Raw genomic sequence first — 20,076 nt, 5'->3', positions numbered from 1 at the left:
GATTCATACACCAAACACTACTTATATTCCAAATTTGAAGCTTCTAGGTCTGCTAGAAGTGCCTTAGAATTTTTATGATCAGTGAGTGAGTGATTGAGTCAGTGACAAAATTAAGAAACTTTGACCCGTTATAATTCTTAAACTACTGGTTCAAATTGAATGAAATTTTAAATATACCGTGTCTTTACAATGCCTGCATGGTTAGTGAAAATTCAGTCTTCTAGTTTTATCCACAACGAAGTTACAGGGGGTCGAAAATGGCCTGAATTGCTTCGAGAAAAGGATGGTACGGCCGTGCCGCTTTTTTGCTCGACTTGGTGGGGGCACTGCCGTGCCCCCAGATTCGCATGTTCACTGACACGAAAGAAGAAGAAGAAGAATAACAGAATCAACTAGTTGAACTGCAATGCATATATAAAGGATGCACGTAAGGAACCTCTTCTTATGACGTATCACATGTTCCTATCACTAAAGATATTATGGTCGAATGGCGTAGTGGTTAGTGGCCCTGACTGCTATGCCGAAGGTCCCGGGTTCGATTCCCGGCTCTGCCCGAGCCGGGAATCGAACCCGGAAGTTATAGACAAATGTTTGTACTCGGGTCTTCGGTGTAGATATTTATATTTAATATGTATCTATCTATGTACAGTGCTCCAAAATTGATAATGCGCATAGAAATCTTTGACAGATCGGTTGTTTTCGATTATGTGACACATGATATTGACTCCTATTTCTTTCAAACAAGGTGCAAAATGCAAGTGTTTTTTTAAGGCTCTTACGATTTAATGATTCGGGTGTGAAGATCTGCATGTGCATTATTAATTTTGGACAAGTGTATTTGTGTAGATATATATATATATATCTCTATATCGGCTGTCCGATACCCATAACACAGGTTCTGCCTAGCTTGGGGTCGGATGGCCGTGTGTGATATGTCCCCACATATTATTGTTATTTTATTTTATGTTTCAACCACTGGGAGCTTTTTTAACAACCAACAACAACTGAGAGCTCTAGTGTTTTGTTTCTCGACAAGTGAGTCGTTGTTATTTTGCAGCAGTTTTTTTGCTGTATCTCCTGAGTTAACCATTTATTTATTTATTTATTTATATAAGGCACATCAACAGTACATGTTACCATTGTATTATACTGAATGCACTTACAGCGGCCATGTTGGTATTGTTTTCTTAATACGCGGTCTAATTCTGTAAGCAGTTTAGACATCCATCAATCATTGCCGTGTTATTGAGCGTTCAGGGAGCAACTGTAGTGGAAAATGCATGTTTATTTTTGGTGCAAAACGCCTACGATGTGACGAAGTGTGGGAAGCGCATATGTTTAGTTTGTGCATTCAGGTTTTCCGGTTTATTGAAAATTTTAGTTTCGATTTGGAAAATAATGGTATTTAAGTTAAAAGCGTTTTGTAACTTCTATCTGCAGTTGCAGATACCTTGTTTTCTGATATCCAACTCTATTTTATTATCTATGGCTCACTCGAATGGAACCATTGTGGATTTTACTCTAAGGGCTTACACTTTAAACTGACTTCTTATTCAGCTTGACCAACATGTAGTTTCAGAACTTTAGAATGTGTAGGTACACAAATTAGTTGTAGAACGCTGCTGGCCAACAGTGGTTTATTTCTGGATTATGTATTGTTAATTCTAAAAATATACACTTGACTCACTGAATTACACATCATTGTTACTCAATGTATCTTGATGATGACGATGATGCTGATAATGTCACTATTAACATTGAAAATCCATTCGTCAGCCATTTGTCCTACATACCTCGAGCCAAACGACCGCACAAGTATACTGCGATTCACGTAGGTGGACCAAAATTGCCGACAATGTACAACAATGTTACTTACCTCTACGTTACGTTTATTCATGTGTCTGCTGTGGGGATGTAACGGTTCAATAAAATTTCATTAACCAATGAACTGTAAGCCCGCAGAATTTTACGTTCAAGGAACTTTTTGCTCACCAATTGGTACGAAGATTCAGACCTTTCTGCTGTTGTCTGATAGAAACAAGCCCCATTACCCCTGCTGGTGTTCTAGTTGAAATAAATAAATAAAGAATAACACTTAGGATATGAGAATAGAATAGTGGCACAAGAAAATTTGGTCAAGTTACGTGGATCAAACTGTATTCAGTCCACATAATGATTTACATGCGACAAAAACTTTAATCATCAGTACTTCAAAGAAATCATGTAGTCACACATAAAAGCTGAAGGCTACTAAATTCATTTAATAAACGATTGATGATGTCATTTGTTTTTAAGTGAACTTTTAAGGTCCAATATTTAGGTCAATTGTATTTTGCCAATATTCATTTTGAAGGTCTACTTAGTTTATCACTTCATGAGCATTAGAAATCAGCATAGACAGACAGATGATCTCATTGGAGATAATTTATGTTCAAAACAGTTTTAGACCAGGCAATAAATTCAAATATACTTCAACAGTTTCATGTTTGTCAGGATCATCATTTGGTTTCATGAAATTTGATAGTGAATGTTTGAAGTTACATACTTTTGACTATAGAAGTTAATAATACATAAATGAACTTTATGGTTTTGACCAATGAACATAACGGCTATTCTCTGACGGTTTTGACAATGAGTGAGAATAAGTGCCAATTTCTCCATGGTCCAGGGATGGTTTATCAATTATACGTCATCTCCATATATAGTGCCACAAACTTATCTGTTCCGGTGACAGCGAACTAAATTGATCCATATTATTATCTCATTACTTACTAATGAATTGTATATTTTAAAAGATTAGATGGGTTTATTAACACCGCAAGAGCGAAATAACAATACGAGCAAACTTAAAATCTTATAGAATTAAGAAATATTAGAGATTTATTTGAGCTGTCACCGGAACAGATAAGTTTGTGGCACTATACAATTCTTGACAGATGTGTCAAAAGTCAACCACTAATACCTGTTTATGCTCTAACCGACTATGGATAAATTGGCACTAATAATATTATTCGCAAATCATGGAATTATTTTTTTCAAATAAGTACTGCAAGCATTTACAAATAACTACGTATTTCTATACTTAACGTAAACAAATCTAAAATTTTTGACCTTCGTAGGGCAGATTTTTCTATGGTCAGATAAATGTTGTCTGTGGAATCAATTTTTTGCTTTCACTGTCTCATACAAACATTCAGACGCGACAAAATCAGAGTTATTCCTCAGATAACTTTTATCTGACTATTGAAAAATCAGCCCTTAGTGTGTTAGTGACAAACACTATACCTATAGATTATCGCCGTGATGAAACGACTCGCTAGTCACCACAACCCGAGTCCGCCTTATACTATACTATCTTTCCGTGCAGCTTTCTGATATTGAAATACTAAAAAGTCTCTATCTATCAATCTTAGCTATCTATTTATATGAAGGTTCGTATCAAAAATTAGGTTATTCACATTTCATAATTAAGTATATTTATTTATTTATTTATCCTTTTATTGCACAAAATACCATGTTAGTAGAGCTGGCCTGTTTACCATCCTACCGATGACAGATTTTATGAAACGCTAGGTCCGCTGATGATAGTAAAAATCCCCTCACAGAAACTAGAAGCACGGTCCTCGAAAATAAGCATCAATTTTACCCGGAAATATACAAGGAAAACGAACCACTCTAGAAGAAACAAACGCCCACTCGACCTTGCAAACACAGCAAAGACACAAAAGCATTCGCACAATACCTGTTCGATATCGTTCAGCAATTAGATCATTTTCTATGTTCAGCGGAAAACACCTCTGCAAGCCACGTAACTGTCGGTGCAGCCGCCCACTCGCATACCGCCGCCGCCGCCGCCGCCGGGCCCGTCGCCAACACTCTCATTCTCATAGTTTAGTTACGATTTCGAAAACGACCCGACGCGTCCGCCGCCGGCTTCTACCGAATCTTCTCCGAACTCACGCTTGACCTGTCAAGTTCTCGTTCTGCGCCGCATCTTCTAGAAGATCAAGTGTTGTGTTGTTTGTGACAGTTTGTTCTTTTCGATTGGATTGACCGTTGGATTTTTCGGATTCGTTCTAGGTGGGTTTTTATTTTGTGCTTTCATTTTTAAGTATTGAAATGTATAAAGAGATTCAAAATCTTATATTTAGTTCAAAATATACAGTAAAAAGTGTAGGTCATAATAGCGCCTTGTGGTGGCCTATATAATATTGTTCATATTTTATTTGCAATTTATGGGAATTGGTTGAAAAAAGAATACATTCTGCAACGTACAGAACGTTTGCAATCTATTTTATTTAAAGCTCGGTATTTTATTAAACCCAGACAAATGAAATAAAAAAATTAAATCTAGACTTTCAAGTCTCTTACTCCCCGAGGTGTTGGGTAACCGGCGGAAGTTACGAGCTGCAAGTTATAAAAGCTCTGCGTCAAGCGAGTTATTCCGCCGTTCGCGCGAAGGCCTCGGCTACAGAAATAGCTTGCACGTTTCGCTTCTTATGAAAATGTGAACACTGGACACGAACACAGTCACACTTCACCTTGCCACTAGATGGCGCTGACCGCAACTTTGTATGACTCACTGCTGTGTGTGGTGCTGACACTTTGAACCACCGATGCAAAAGTAGGGGAGTTATAAGTCTATAGCTGAATTGCAGAAAGGAACTTAAATCAAATGTCGACCTTAAAATATATTGCTGCCTTGCTTTGACAGAATACGGACAGAAACAGACTAGCCCGTTATAGTAAGACGGGGAAAGCCGTTGAAGGAGTATGTAATTAACCATATCTTGGGCAATGGCATAATTTATGCCCTATGATGTGGACTATTTATACATATTGGATTATAAATAATATTAATGATGATGACTCACTTATGCATTATGCATTTATGCATAATGTAGCTGCTCTACTAACAACAATTTCATTTCAAGTGTACGTAACGTTACATTATCAAGCCATGTTTGTTACTGAAACCACAGCTGAAACTTACAGCAGAAATGTGCGTGTGAAGATTTTATCTGGTTTTCGAACGCATTATGAATATTATGCATGTTACATCATAGCGCGTTATGTTGTTATGACCGGCTGGTGTTGGCAAAAACAACAGTTTAAAATGAGAATTGTTACTGAAATGTTTCAATGATTTATACGATAGTGTGAAATAAAAACAGGTGTTTGTTTTTTTAATGTTCAAACTTTAAAAAGTTATTTAGTGAATTGCAATCCAGCTCGTATGTACTAAGTATGAAATGGACTACAGAGGTGTAAAATCGCTGTAAATAATTACCAAATCATACATAAGTACATGCGTTTCATAGGTTGGTTTCTGCTTTCATTTAAAAGTACTTTAAAATTGTAGAAATTTCTTTGTAACTGTTATGTATACACCTAATGTGCTTCAGAATTTTATAGCAAGTGTTTTAATTCCATAACTATTATAACTATATTTATGTAGTGTTTCTATGTTATTACAAATTGTTGAAACTACAACAACATACACTAAACTACAACTGTCATAATTTTAAATTATTTCCAAAGTCTAGCGTTGATAAAAAAACTTTCTTAATTTATAATAACAACAATTTTCTTTTTGTGCAACTTTAGTTCAGGAAATTATTATTAGTTATAATTTTAACAATACTCAATGGTATATAATATTATGGAACGCAATATTTGAATCCGACTTGCCTTGTGAAGTGTGCACACAACTTTACAAAGATAGAATATACATACTTACCTACCTAAAGCAAATTGTATTCCTATAAACTTTATTAAAGGGTAAAACTTTGTGAGCATGGTCGTGTGTTTGTACCTAACTCTATAATGTAAATCCAACTGAACAAGGGGGGTCTTTGTCTAAATCGACAAACTAAAGACTAATCAACGGATATAACGAGATACATAGAGCCGAGGATAACGCTGCAGTTTTGTTTTTCCGAAGCTTCGGAGCGCTGTTGTAATCACGACTAGGTGACTCTTTAATGGCGTTATTCTTTTTCGTTAGTTAGACGATTTAGATAGTGACTCCTCTGGAATACAATATACGGAAACAAGAATATTGTTATCCCCAAACTGTAAAGCTGCGTACAAACCGGCCCAACGAACGCCCAACGATGGATATTTATCATACATAATACAGGGCAGATTGCAGCAACGAAAGGCAACGAAAACCGTTCGTTTGGCCGGTCTGTACGCAGCTTCTATTCTATTCTATTCTATTCTATTCTCTGTGGGGGTGTTAGTACCTGCACCTGGCTCTCTCGAGTGGAACCTTTGTGCATATCCCCAAGGTCTAAACTGCCTTCCTAAGCTTGGACCATTTCCCACCACGCTGGTCCACTGCGGGTTGGTGGGTTCACATATCTAGATGTGCTAAATCTAGATATGCAGGTTTCCTCACGATGTTTTCCTTCACCGTAAGAGCGATGGTATACATTGTACTTAAGTTAAAAGAACTCATTGGTACATGTCAGCGCCGGGATTCGAACCCGCATCTCTTGCGTGAGAAGCGGGCGCTTACCCGACTGAGCTACCACCGCTCCCTGTACGCAGCTTAAAAAAACTATTGTGAAAATTATAAATATCTAACAAAAACTTCCTCTTCCAGGCCGAAGAGTCCACCTCTTCCCGGTTCTCGCGGCTGCGTGGTGCTCTCATACCCTGGTGATGAGCCAGCGCTAGCACGATGGGGGTAACCGATGACTTAGCCCCCAGCTTCACGCAGAAGCCACAGCTCAGGCAGGAGGATGACGGCAACAAGCTGGTCTTCGAGTGCCAGCTCCTGGCCGCGCCTCAGCCCGAGATCTGCTGGTTCAGAGGCGATGAGCAGCTCAAGGAAGATAATAGGACTAAGTTTAAGTGAGTAGTGATTCTTTTATTTATTTATTACTCATAGGAATACAGTTAAGTAGATATTAAAGTATTCAATATGAAGCCATTGAAAGTTTCCACATAGTGGGTATATACTTGAGATATAGCCGTAGCCGTCTTGAGCCTTTATACCTAAAATTTAATATACGTACCAACAAAAAGTTGATATTTATCGGCGTTCATGAAAGGAGACTCTCCGAGTGCTGTACCTTATTAAACGTACGGTGCACGGTGGGCAGTGAGCAGTAAGCGATTGACAACAACTTATCTGGCTGGATAATCCTTTAAATACGGTGACAAACCGTAGACTATATATCCCATTCCACGGGGAAAGACATCTGATACAAACAAAAACTACCCTTTTTCGAATGTAATAAGGGTTCTGTCAGATGTCTTTCCCTGTGGAATGGGATATAGCTCTAGTTACCGACAAGCTTAGTAAAATTTAAGGGTGAGCGTGTTACGTTTTATTTACAACTCTCGATTGATCCATGAACTGATATTTTCAATAGCTTATTATATATGGGCTAAAGGTAGATGTACAAAAAAAGTGAAAAAGGTGTAGAAAACCTTTTTATTCAAACGAATTGTATCTAAAGTTGGATGATAATTAATTATTCACAATTGGAATTCAAATATCTCGAATGCATTGTATTCCGTGGTTCAAAGAACTTCTTCGTCAGTGTCAGACTGGACTTCGACTTTCATGGCTCTTGATGGAGCGATTTGGCTGAAGTTCAAAATAGTAGTTTATCAGACATGTTAATTGTCATTATTTCTGAATTCTAATTTTTTTCTTTTGTACTTTTTTATTGTGCATTTCATTTGTTTTTTTATTTTCTGACATACAACTAATTAGTGGGCTTGGGAAATAAATGATAGGTTTTGTTATAATCAAGAAAACTTACACCTTTAGATACCGATTCGGAGATTCGTTTTCTTAAGTGAATGTAGGTTTATCAGGTTGTGTTACTTGTGGATGACATATTTTATCTATTTTCTCCGGCCCACCGTCGCCTTAAGACAAGTATCCGGTAGTGGCTGGATGAGGAAGGTCGAGGAAAGATTACTGTACCAAATGGTTGTAGGCTCTTGTTAACGTGGAGGGTGACGATATATTGTGTCAGATTTTGCTGCCCGCAGCAGTCCGGAAAATGCCGACCCGCTTACATCTACAGCAAACCTAACAGATGTATAATTCAATCGTGTCTCTTAAACAAGTTCTCAACAAAACCATTCTTGCACAACAAAAGTCTCAACCTGTTGAGGTACCAGTGTCCAAGATGGCGTCAGGTGACAAATAACCGCGAGGAGCGTGCCAACTGCAGATATTAGGTCAATGGTCGGTACGATCACCTTGACTATGGTTTATGATTTGTTTGCACCTACACTTCCTTTTGCAAGTGCAAGTGACGCATCAAAGTTAGGATATGGTTTTTGTTCTGTAACTTCTTGATAATTATAATTATGTACAATTATGAATTATTTTGTATGTTTTGTTCATGATGTTTATAGTTTTCGAAAGACATAAAATGCAGTTTTATAAATTAAGACATAGTGTTTAATTCTCGCAAAATCCTCTGTGCACTTAAAATGTTCGTCCATCAAAGTGACAGATCATTGCAAACCCATCTCAGTCTCCAGGGAGTGTGGTCCAGAATCTGGTGACACTTTAGCTGTTAACTGTGACAGTTTCATAGTTTGTTTGACTGGCCCAGTTGGCACGGCCACGTCTTCACTAGTTTAATGTAAGTCGGGTGTAAAACTGCAAAATGGAGGAGGGCCTTCGTTTTAATTTGCTCGAGGTAGTTTTAGATGTTCCAGTTTGTTTGGTCTGGTGTTGCGAACTGTGGTTATATTGTTTTAGATATTTTAGCTGCTTGCGACCTTCGTCGTAGACTACTAATACAACAATTTATTTTTAGGTGTTACAGGTGTCAGTTTATAAAGATGAAAAATTCAAATCATTTATTTGGGTATATTTTACATCTACTTTGTGGTGGTCCTAGAATTAGATGATATCTCCATTGAATCAATGATAATAACCCTGAATTCCCTTTGCTTTTGGATTCATATTATCATAATTACCTACGTACCTATATATATATAAGCCCGAAACTGAAATCAGAATTTCAAAATTCGCGAAAAAAAAAACATTTTTCATAGAAACTTAGTTCGTCACGTGACTTTTTACCATGGAGAATGAATATTTTTTTTCGCGAATTTTGAAATTCTGATTTCAGTTTTGGGCTTAGATATACCATGCTGCACATGTAGCTTTCGGCTTAGTATACCCTTTTTGCAACACCCTGTATAAATACTGATCATATACTGTATCCTTTCACCATAGAATCCATAGCATTGTCTCTGATTCTTGTGCCTATTGATGTTCGATAACAACCAGTATTCCATTGCTCATAGAATACAGAGAATCGTCTATTGTTTCTGATCCTTGTACCTATTGTACCTCTGATTCTTCTCCAATCTACGGTCAAAAATAACCAAGGATCCAGAGCATCGCCAACAATAAGTTCCTGGTGGATTAACTCACTATTTTCTATATTCCCATTGCCATAACCGACAAAACCCTATATTCCTTTCACCATATAATCCATACAATAGCCTCTGATTCTTATTCCTCGATAATAATCCTCCTTCTCTTGATGATAGGGTCCAGAGCATTCCGTCTGATTCTTGCCTGTTGTTGTTGTTGTTGGATATTAACTCCTATTGCCTCTCTCACAGGATCCAGAGCATCGCCAACAACAAGTTCGTGGTGGTGCTGGAGCTGGACGACGTGGTGGAGACGGACGCGGGGCTGTACAAGGTGAAGGCCAAGAACAAGATGGGCGAGGTGGCCGCCTCCATCAACCTCAACTTCAGCCGTGAGTACAGCGTTATTATCTTCAATGTAAGGGTGCTTACATAAAGAATCGGGTTACCGGTGTCTGCCTGTGCCGGTAGCCTGATTATGTAAAAGCGCTCACTCACGGAGCGTTTCGGGATTTTTAAATGTCATGAGCGCTTTCGCATACCTAATCAGGTTACCGGTACAGGTATGTGCCGGTGGCCATGGCCATGATTCTTTATGTAAGTACCCTAAAGTTACCCCTCGTTCCCACTATACAACATTGTCGGGCAGTTTTTTTTTATCGGATGTGCATTTATTTAAATCGGTGTCGGAATAATGTGAACAGCTTCATATAAAATGTTCTGCCACTACGATACACGAGAAAAACTCCTGTAATCGGATGATTGAGGTAAAAATTCAGGGATCGAGCTATTTATTGAGTACTTATACGAAAATCTTTAGCTAATTTGTTATGTTTGTAAAAAGTTTTATTTTCTTTACGGCGATTTACCTAAGCCTACTTATGTGAAAGAATACAAAAACACCGATGAATTGGTATACTTACTACTTTTGGGTTAACGTCTTAAACATATTTTAGATCTTGGTGTAAGTATGGTCAATCGAATATATTCTATCATACTCTGGCAAGGAAGCAAATAGTTGGCAAAGTCTGTGAATGAAATTGTTTGTAAACATAGATAGGTATTGCCATTTGTAGCATTTCCGGTTTTTCAGTACCTAACCTTTAATATTACTTAAATTTTCATTCATTAATTTATCACATTGATAAGTAGAGTGAAATGTAGTAGAAATATTATTATGTACCATGTGGTTTTTGGGCAGTTACCGATTATTTTATCGTATTGTATTGTTGGTGTAATATAGATTGTTGTCAGTCAATACATACTTTTATCTTTTCTGCGAACAGCCAGTCACAACCTATAAAAGTTTTCCGCATTCATTTAATTTTGATCGTCATCATAAGTAAACATATTCGTTATATTAAGCCAAGCATAAAATCATTGAGTAGGTACTTAGCCCTTAATTAACACATAATTAAATCATTGTTTTAAAAATGTTACTTATGGTTATGCATCGACCGGAAGATACCTGAAGCCAACTATTTGCAAGGCGTTGCAGCTAATTATATTCCTATAAACAGAAACGGAAATACCGATGATGTTAATGATCTAGCACAATGGAATCAATCAATCAACAAATAAAACATTAATGCTGTACATAACGAGTAATCCAATACTGTTCCAATAAAAATACCAGTATTAGTCACAGACGAAAATAAATATGACAAAAAACGAATAGGTTACCCACGCTCCATCGGTGAGCCAAATTTCTCTGAACGCATGCGTTAGTAACATACACGAGGGTTACTCTATAATTACAAAAAAACGAAGTTTCCCAGCGCTGCTGCTCGAGCGACGACTCCATCTCATTGTATATAAAACGTGCCCAAGGCACGACAGCTCTCGTTGGTTCGTTTTTCGCCAGTATAGAGTAACCCTCTAGAACGGGGGCACGAAAAAATACTACGTGACGAAAATCTACCGACGAAAACGTGAATGTACATTGTAAACATCATGACGAATGGTTGTGACGACGAATTGTAATTTGTCACGGAGACAGAAATATGGCATCGAAAAAAGACCAGAAAGGTCGTCTGAACTATTTGTATGAAATTAACAGTGACTTTCATGTGTCGAAAGCTCAATGCACTCTTGTAAGAAATGAAAATCAAAATTACTTACTAGCTTTCCCGCGCAAGCTTCGCACAGCCTTTTAAGAACCTTTATTAACCCCCGACGCAAAAAGGGGTGTTTTTTTTATTTTAATGTGTCTGTTTGTTTTTGTATCTGTCTGTGGTAGAGTAGCTCCCAAACGGCTGAATCGATTTTCCTTTAGTTTTTTTCGGAACATAGATGTTACCCCGATTGTTCGTAGCCATATTGTATCAAATAAATTACCTGTTTGCTTCAAACATACCTGCATAAAAATAAATCCTCCAACTTTATAGTAAAGTTAAATACACCAACAAAACGTGGAGTGGTTTTTCAAAAGGAAAAAACGAAGAGGGCGAATATTGTAAATTTTAACACTGACTGACTATGATCTATCTAAGACATTTTTAATTTTCTGTTATAAACAGGACTTAATAATTAATAGGTAAGTTATTGAATGTTTCAATGAAAACCATTTAAGTTACCTAAAGGATTTCATTTTAACATTATAATAAGCGGTTTTAACTAAATAGTTATTCTAGGAGCGACCATTGAGGATGGAATTCGATGTTTATGTCTGCCACATGCTCGAATCAAATTATAAACATCTTTAGGTAAATGATCTGCTAACGTTGGCTTCTGCGTAACACCAAAACTATTTTTGAGTGTATCATTGCGAGATTCTAAACAAAGTTATAGAGGAGGACCATCAAGGACAATATAATCTTAGGAATGCAGGATTTGTTCATGATAATAATATTTTTTTTTATGTTTTACAGCGGCCGACGAGGAGAAGCAGAAGTAAGTATAAATTTTATTACATTTTATCAATCACTTTTACTTTCTTCATCAACGTTTTGTCTCGGATCTGTGCCAAGAAATCGTTTCCCTATTTTATTTGTAAATCTTAAATAAAATGTTTGTCTAGAATCAACTATTTAATGTAACAAACACTTTATACGTCATAAAAATACACTTGTGCATTAGCCACTTTGGTTGGTTGCTTTTGACAAAGTTTGAAGTGTTTAGTAGTTTAAAAAGCGGTATTCTATAATTGCGTCGATGTCATAACGCTTAGCATACATATACGTCTATCCCCTTCCTCATGATACAACAAATAATAATGTTGATTACCCTCCCATTGGTGTTTTTCCATCTCTGCTTCCTCTGTAAACTGTTATTATTTGTTCAAATAAATATATTTCCCTCTTTTTTCTATCTCCTATTCTCATCTAAAGTACAATTTCCTCTCCATCTTCAGGCAAGTGGACGGCAAGGCGCCCACGTTCGCCCGCAAGCCGGCCATCAGGCAGGAGGATGACGGCAAACGCCTCATCTTCGAGTGCCGCATCGAGGCGACGCCGGTGCCCAGCGTCACGTGGTTCCACAACACGCAGCAGGTCACGCCAGGAGCGAGGCACAAGGTGAGACGGGGGGTAGTGGCTTATGATTGGTTGGTTCGCTGTACGTTGGTCCAATGCGCTGCGCAAGTCTAAGTTGCCATGACACGACAAGAAGAAGCTGTACGAATAGCAATTAGGTGAATGACAGTACTCGTAAAATAGGTTTTTTAATGGATTAAACTATATTTTTGGATCCGTAATAGTATAATAATGGTTTTCAAGTAGATGAAGTAGAATCTTTTTTCATGAGATATAGTTTATTTAAATGTCTTGCGCAAAAGAAAACATCAACAGCAAGTAAGACGTTTATTAGCTACTAAAATTCACGTGAAATTATGATTGCCATTTCACCTGTCAAATACGATAACCCTGTAATTTTATGCGTACACTGAAATACATATTTCAGCTTTAAGGAAAAGAAAAAGAAAAAATATCAAATTAAAAAGCGATTTTACATTTCGACTTTAAAAATGTTAGTTACGATGGCCTAGTTTTAAAAGTACTTAAAGATGGCCTTGACCCCGTTCTATTTGGCGAGAGGCAGAGTCCAGGTGTGACAAGACCAAGCGATGACCTTTCAGCCCAGTTCTGTCTGTTACATGTCTACTCTTAGCTTCGTTCTTATATACATTTTTATTTTTCGTTTTGACATTTTTATTTGGTTCGAAATAAGATATCAAACATCATGTTGTTTTTAGATTTCTGTAACTTTTTTAACTGCCATCTTGGATGCTTCCTTCCCTGATGCTGGTCTTAATTCCTGATCTTGCTTAATCAAAGAGGAGGAGAGGAGAGTAGTTTGTAAAAATTTACGTTCATCAGTTTTTTTTTTATTTATACTTACGATGAATAAAAATATTTGACTTTGACATATTTTAAAATAATTTATATTGGCTATTACATAATAAGTAATATATCATGCAACATTCATTAACGCCATAATAATTAGCCAACAATTTTCTACTGCCTAGAAAAATATCTCACATGCAACGTTACAACATTTTCTCCACGGGAAGCCTCCGAACCTATACGTACCGATACTTATTTCGATTCATGAATAGTTTTTTTCAAAGCATTATACTCGTTTTGTTAAGTACTTTATAAAAATATTTTATAGAATCAAAACCTAACCTTATGTTTATATTGACATACTTAACATTCTCGTACCTGTAATAGGTAGATAGATAAATACATACGTGAAAATTTACATGACGTTTTAGCTATTGAACTGTTTAATCTCTATCAAGATTTATATAAGAACAATTTGTTCTTTGACAGAGAGGAACAAAACAGCTCAATAGCTAAAACGTCCTGTAACTTTTTTATGAATAAGGGGCATATTCTTTATTTGTATACAAACACGATAGATAAACAATATTTCCAGACAACCTTCACAATCCATAATGTTCTTCTTTCTTGTAATCTCTAGGTTGCCGTGACGAAGGAGGGCAACTCGTACCAGGCCTCGCTGGAGATCAGCGGCGTGACGGTGGAGGACGCGGGCAAGTACCGGGTCACCGCCAAAAACGAGCTCGGCGAGAGCAACGCGACGATCAGCCTGAACTTCGACAGTTAGTACTTCTTCATCTTCTACTGCTCCCCCTAGTTTGGTCCTTCTTGGTGGACCGTCATTTGTTTCATTTGTTAGTTTTCTGTCATTTACTGATCTTGGATGTTCCTTTACATCATTTTGTCCTGCATTTGTTTCATTACGTTCAGACGTGAAGTTTTCATTAGTATTAGAGTCCACTTAATCTGTTGAGTTAGATTTCTCTGTCATTATTTTAGTTTTCTGATTAAAAGTTAGATTAAGGTTTTAGTGATATAACATTTAGATTTCAGCTGTTTTCATGAGTGTCTCTAATCATAATTGTATTAGTTGTAATAATTTTTGTTTTTGTAAACGTAGATTTGCAGCTACGCTTGATAAGTCATGAACTAATTTCTTTCGAAAGTAAACCATTCTACACAAAACACTTTAGTTAATAAACGTACGTCATTGTAACAAGTTTAAGATGTTTTCTTAATCTTTTTCATTGATATCAAATATACTATCGAATTAGTATTAATTTACACAAACCAAACAAAAACACTACACTCATTCACACACAAAAACACAGCATATCATAGATTACAGCTTTAACTGAACAAGTACTTACCTATAAAATTATGTCCTAACAAACTTTTTTCTCACACAAACCAATACACAACATCTTAATCATTAACAGTAACTTGTATCCAACATCATTTTCCTAAATAATTATACGCTAATTATGCTTAACTTAATTTTAACCAACTCTTGCTATTCTTGTATATTATGTAGTTAGATGTAAAATTTTTGCTGAAAATTTGCTTTGGCAGAGGCAATATTAACCTGAGATTAAGCAACTGTCATGCGTACTGTACCAATGCTAGACTGGTGTGGAAAAGGCGCAAGTAACTGCACAGCCAATAGAGAAGCGCTATTTGCCGCTATATTCACATGCACAGACTAAGCAATAGATATTCTACTTAATTCTACTCAAATCTAGATGGGTGGAAAAGGAATAAGACATGCAGTTGATTCCAAAACCCTGTTGTATTATGTATTTTATAATAGTGTATTTTATATCTTATACATCCTTGATTAACTCCTTCACACTTAAAAGAATAAAGAAAAAAAAAATAGAAAAAGAAAACATCTTAAAATTATGCGTAAAAGCACTTTCAAGGGCAGCTGCAATTCTTTATATTATACAAAAACAAAGTCAATTTCTTTTCATATTTTCACCATAAAATTTACTACCATTTGGTTTGATCGTTTAGGCGACGAGGCTCCCGTACCTGATGACACTATAAAGCCAACATTTACGGAGAGACCAGTAATCAGGCAATCGGACGATGGCACAAAAATCACATTCGAATGCAGATGTGTTGGCAAACCGAAACCAACCATCGCATGGTAAGAATCGCAGTTTTATTCAATTAAGATTTATTGTACCTACCTTGTATTTTATGTCAAAGTTTACTAATAAAAACTTTCAAAATTCAGGTATCATGGAAAAAAACAAATAAAAGAAAGTAGTAGGTATAAAATTTCATTAGATGAGGACCAAACATTATATCATATGGCACGACTAGAAATCATAGGCGTTGAAGACTCAGACAAGGGCGAATACAGAGCGATGGCGAAAAACAAATGCGGTGAAGGCGTAGCAAAAATTAATCTTAACTTTGAAAGTGGAGATAAACCTAAGTAAGCAAATGTTATATTTACTTAAAGCAAAAATATTCTTTACTTTTCTTTGTATGACTCTTCATGTCTATTTCTTCTTTTTTTAAACAGAATTCCCGACGGTAAACCACCTAGGTTTCCCAAAAAGCCAACTATTCGACAAGATGGCGATGTTTTGGTAATGGAATGTGTACTTGAAGCATATCCACTGCCCGACATCGCATGGTTTCACGGGGAAAAAGAAATTAAAGATGGCAAGAAAATTAAAATGTCCAGGAAAGTGGTTGGGAGGGACACATATAATTTAACGTTAGAAATATTAAACCCAACGAGAGAAGATGGTGGAAATTATAGATGTAATGCCTTCAACGTGTTTGGTGAAAGTAATGCCAATATCGCTCTCAACTTCCAAGGTATATTCTATTTTATGAGTACGCATACAGTAGCAAGTGCATGCATAGGCTTAATGCTTAAAGCAGCATGATATTGTATTATTTTATCGTTACCATTTCATATTAGGTATTTTATATTTTACTATAACTTTCAAGTTTTTTTTTTCTGTAGGTGGGGATGATGACAATGGTTTTGCTCCATCATTCATCGAAAAACCCTTGATCATTCCCAACGAAGACGGCACACTCATAACGATGAGGTGTATTTGCAAAGCAAAGCCGGCGGCAGAAGTCATGTGGTATAGGGGTACTACTGTCATTAAGGCTAGTAGTAAAATTGAAATCAAATCAACAGACAAGGGCGAAGATATTTATGAGTTAGTGTTGCTTTTAGCGAACCCGACGTCAGCGGATGGTGGCTCTTACCGCTGTCACGTCAGGAATGAGTTTGGTGAAAGCAACGCAAACCTCAACCTTAACATTGAGGCAGAACCCGAACCAGAGGGTGAGGGACCAACGTTTGTGGAGAAACCCACAATCACTTCCAAGGACAATGGAAAACTAGTAACAATGGGTTGCAAAGTTAAGGCCAGCCCTAAGCCCACTATTGTCTGGTACCACGAAGGCGTAGAAATCAGGGACTCATCGAAGATCAAGACCAGGATCGAAGTCAAAGAAGATATTTATACAATTATCTTAGAACTTATTGATCCTGGTGTTGAAGACTCCGGACTATATAAATGCAATATTAAAAACGAACTTGGGGAGCTCAATGCGAATCTTACGCTCAATATTGAAAGTAAGTTTTTTTTCTCATGTTTGATTTGCTTTAATATTTAAAACAGGTAAGGGTGCTTAACTAATTTTAATATTTCTTTTACAGTCATTCCAGTAATCAAAGAGAAGCCAAAGATCATTAAAATAATTAAGAAGAAGACTGTTATTGTTGAATGTAAGGTATTAAGTAAATTTGCACCTTCATGCACATGGTTCAAGGAATCCAGTGCAGTCAGAGAAGATTCTAGACACACAGTATTAATTGAACCCCTTAGAGAGGTATGTTATATTAAAAAAAAATGTATTTATTACTTGATTAGTTCGTATTTCTTGACAGTTTCTATAATTTAATAAAAATATTTCCAGGGTGAATTCACAGTTAAATTAGAAATTTCAAACATTTCACAACAAGATAAGGGCTCATATAAACTCGTTGCCAAGAACGAGAAGGGTGAGGCCACATCCCAACAAGTCGAAATCACTGATATACCAGAAGAAAAAGGCGATAAGCCACAGATTATCAAACATCTTAGAAGCTTGGTGAGTATCAGTTCAAAATGTTTTATGTATTGTAAACTCATTAAATACAAATGAGAAAGTCTGAAAATTCACAAATCGTAACATATTTTTATTTTATTTAATCAGGCAAAGAAAGAAAACGAGGAAGCTGAATTCATTGCTGTCCTCAAGTCGTCCGACCAATCGTGTCGATGCACGTGGTACAAGAACTCCACGGTGGTCAGAGAGTCGTCAGAGCTGAACACATCATTTGACGGAACCAACGCTCGGCTCATCATCAGGAAGGTCTCCTCAAAATACGTAGCCACGTACAAGGTGGTGATCAAGAACGAATTTGGAGAAGATGAGTCCAGTGCCGAGCTTACACTTACAGAGGAAAAGGTAATTGAATTAAAACGAATTCACCGTGTCATCAGCAAGTGATTGTTTGCTGACGGTATCAACGTGATGGATATGAAGTAAAATTCACATTATGTATTTAAAAAACACCGTGCTAATATATCAGGATTAAATCCTTTCCCTTTTTTTAAACCTTTTCCCGATTAAAAACAGACCATAACTAAGTACTTAGTGGTTAAAAGTATCCTACGGTATATAATATGTACTATATTAATACTAGATATTAATGTTCATGTTTCGCTAAATCACAGAAAAAGAAAAAAGAAGAAGAAGAGGAGGAAGAAAAAACAGTGATTGAAGAATCAGAAGAGGAGATGTCGATTGTGGAAGAGAAGTCCATCGTCGAAGAAAACCACGTAGAAGAAAAACGAAAGGTACTTACTTACTAACATGCATATAAACACTCACAATAAGATTCCTTTACGGTAAAAGCAGACTTGCAAATATTGCGGAGCTGATAAGGTATTTTAAAAAATTATTTACTTGGATATTGTAAATAAGGCTGTTACAATTTGATAGAAAAAATAAATAAATATCTTTGCATGATGGCTGATGGTACACTTGATACACTTGTCTTGATACACTTGATACCTATTCAATAAAATAATATTATATCCTTAGGAACTTTTTATCTTTTAAAGATCTCATAAATACATTACTACAGTAGTACAAAATTACAAAAGTACTACAGTAATATTTTCAGATTTTAAGTTTCTGTAACAATAATTATTTATCTATTTAAAGGAAGAAGAATCAAGGATGGAACAACAGAGGAAGGAAAGCCTCGCTAAGAAGACCACAAAGAAAGAAGAAATAAAGGAAACTAAAAAAGAAGAAATTGAGGTCTCAGCATCAAAAACGGAAACCAAAGTTGAAGCCAAGAAAGTTGAGTCTAAGAAAAAAGAAATTAAAAAAGCGGAAGCTGAGGCTGAAGAAGCTAAGAAAATAATTGAGAAGAAAACAGCCAAAACAGAAGAAGAGAAGAAGGCGCTTCTTGAGAAACTCGAGAAGAAGAAGAAGGAACCTGAACCAGAAGCTAAAATTGAAATTCCCAAACTAAGGTCGGTAAAACCTAAGGAAGCACCAGCTGAAGAGAAAAAAGAAGCAACTAAAAAGACTGAAAAAACTACCGAAAAGAAAACAGTAGTTAAGAAGAAGGTGGTTGCGAAAAAAGAAGAAAAGGAGGACGTAAGTATTAGGGCTCTGATTGTTTTCTTGCATTGTCTGTACATAATGCTTAATATCATATGAAAAAGTATGTTAAATACTATATACCATGTTAATCAGAAATGGATCTATAAGAAACATTATGTGTGTAATTGTACCGTCACGTGACTATAGTGGCTAGTTCCCTCAAGAACCCATGGTGACTAGTTTAATTTATTTGTTCTCAATATTGTTGACTGTGTGTTGTGTTAACCAAACTATGTGCTAAATTTTATTCAAACCTAGGAAATCGAGTTCGTCGACGATTACGAGCGACCTGTACTGGAGAAATATGAAAAGATTTCTCCAACACCACTCGCTAAAAAGCCCAAGGAAGATGACTTGGCTAAGGTAATTTACACTTTACACTTACTACACTTATACTTACTCAAACACAAACAAATAATGAATTCATGTTATTGTATGCGGTAATAACTAATTTCCGTGTTCACGACAGACAAAACGCGGTTCGATCGCGGAAAGTGTCAAAAGTGAACAGTATGAGAGTGAGGAGGAGGCCTCAGTCGCGGCTCCTGTTCCGGAGAAAAAGACTAAGGTTGACACTAAAGAAAAGGTAAAACAAAATACATTATTATGCACAATTTTCAATACTAGTGTAGTTAGATGAGTTCATAATTAGATTAGGATTTGAATTGTAAGAATAGATTAGCTGAAGTATCTTTAGATACACTTGTTTGGTTTTACGCAC

General features: G+C 36.4%; 1 protein-coding gene across 1 annotated transcript in view; it reads left to right on the top strand.

The window, feature by feature from the left end:
* The first annotated feature begins 3,882 nt into the window (after positions 1-3,882).
* LOC105392710 (twitchin) overlaps positions 3,883-20,076 on the top strand; it is a 122,884-nt gene continuing 106,690 nt past the window's right edge. The window contains exons 1-17 of the mRNA XM_048630837.1: positions 3,883-4,080; positions 6,611-6,861; positions 9,619-9,758; positions 12,237-12,258; positions 12,719-12,881; positions 14,290-14,431; positions 15,666-15,801; positions 15,892-16,095; positions 16,186-16,487; positions 16,639-17,265; positions 17,350-17,522; positions 17,610-17,783; positions 17,889-18,143; positions 18,413-18,535; positions 18,906-19,349; positions 19,614-19,718; positions 19,825-19,941. Of these exons, the coding sequence (XP_048486794.1) occupies positions 6,689-6,861; positions 9,619-9,758; positions 12,237-12,258; positions 12,719-12,881; positions 14,290-14,431; positions 15,666-15,801; positions 15,892-16,095; positions 16,186-16,487; positions 16,639-17,265; positions 17,350-17,522; positions 17,610-17,783; positions 17,889-18,143; positions 18,413-18,535; positions 18,906-19,349; positions 19,614-19,718; positions 19,825-19,941 (3,300 nt within the window). The 5' untranslated portion in view covers positions 3,883-4,080; positions 6,611-6,688. The remainder of the gene's footprint in view (positions 4,081-6,610; positions 6,862-9,618; positions 9,759-12,236; positions 12,259-12,718; positions 12,882-14,289; positions 14,432-15,665; positions 15,802-15,891; positions 16,096-16,185; positions 16,488-16,638; positions 17,266-17,349; positions 17,523-17,609; positions 17,784-17,888; positions 18,144-18,412; positions 18,536-18,905; positions 19,350-19,613; positions 19,719-19,824; positions 19,942-20,076) is intronic.

This window comes from Plutella xylostella, chromosome 27, assembly GCF_932276165.1.
Source record: "Plutella xylostella chromosome 27, ilPluXylo3.1, whole genome shotgun sequence".
Classification (NCBI taxonomy): domain Eukaryota; kingdom Metazoa; phylum Arthropoda; class Insecta; order Lepidoptera; family Plutellidae; genus Plutella; species Plutella xylostella.
This window is presented reverse-complemented; position numbering and strand designations above follow the sequence as displayed.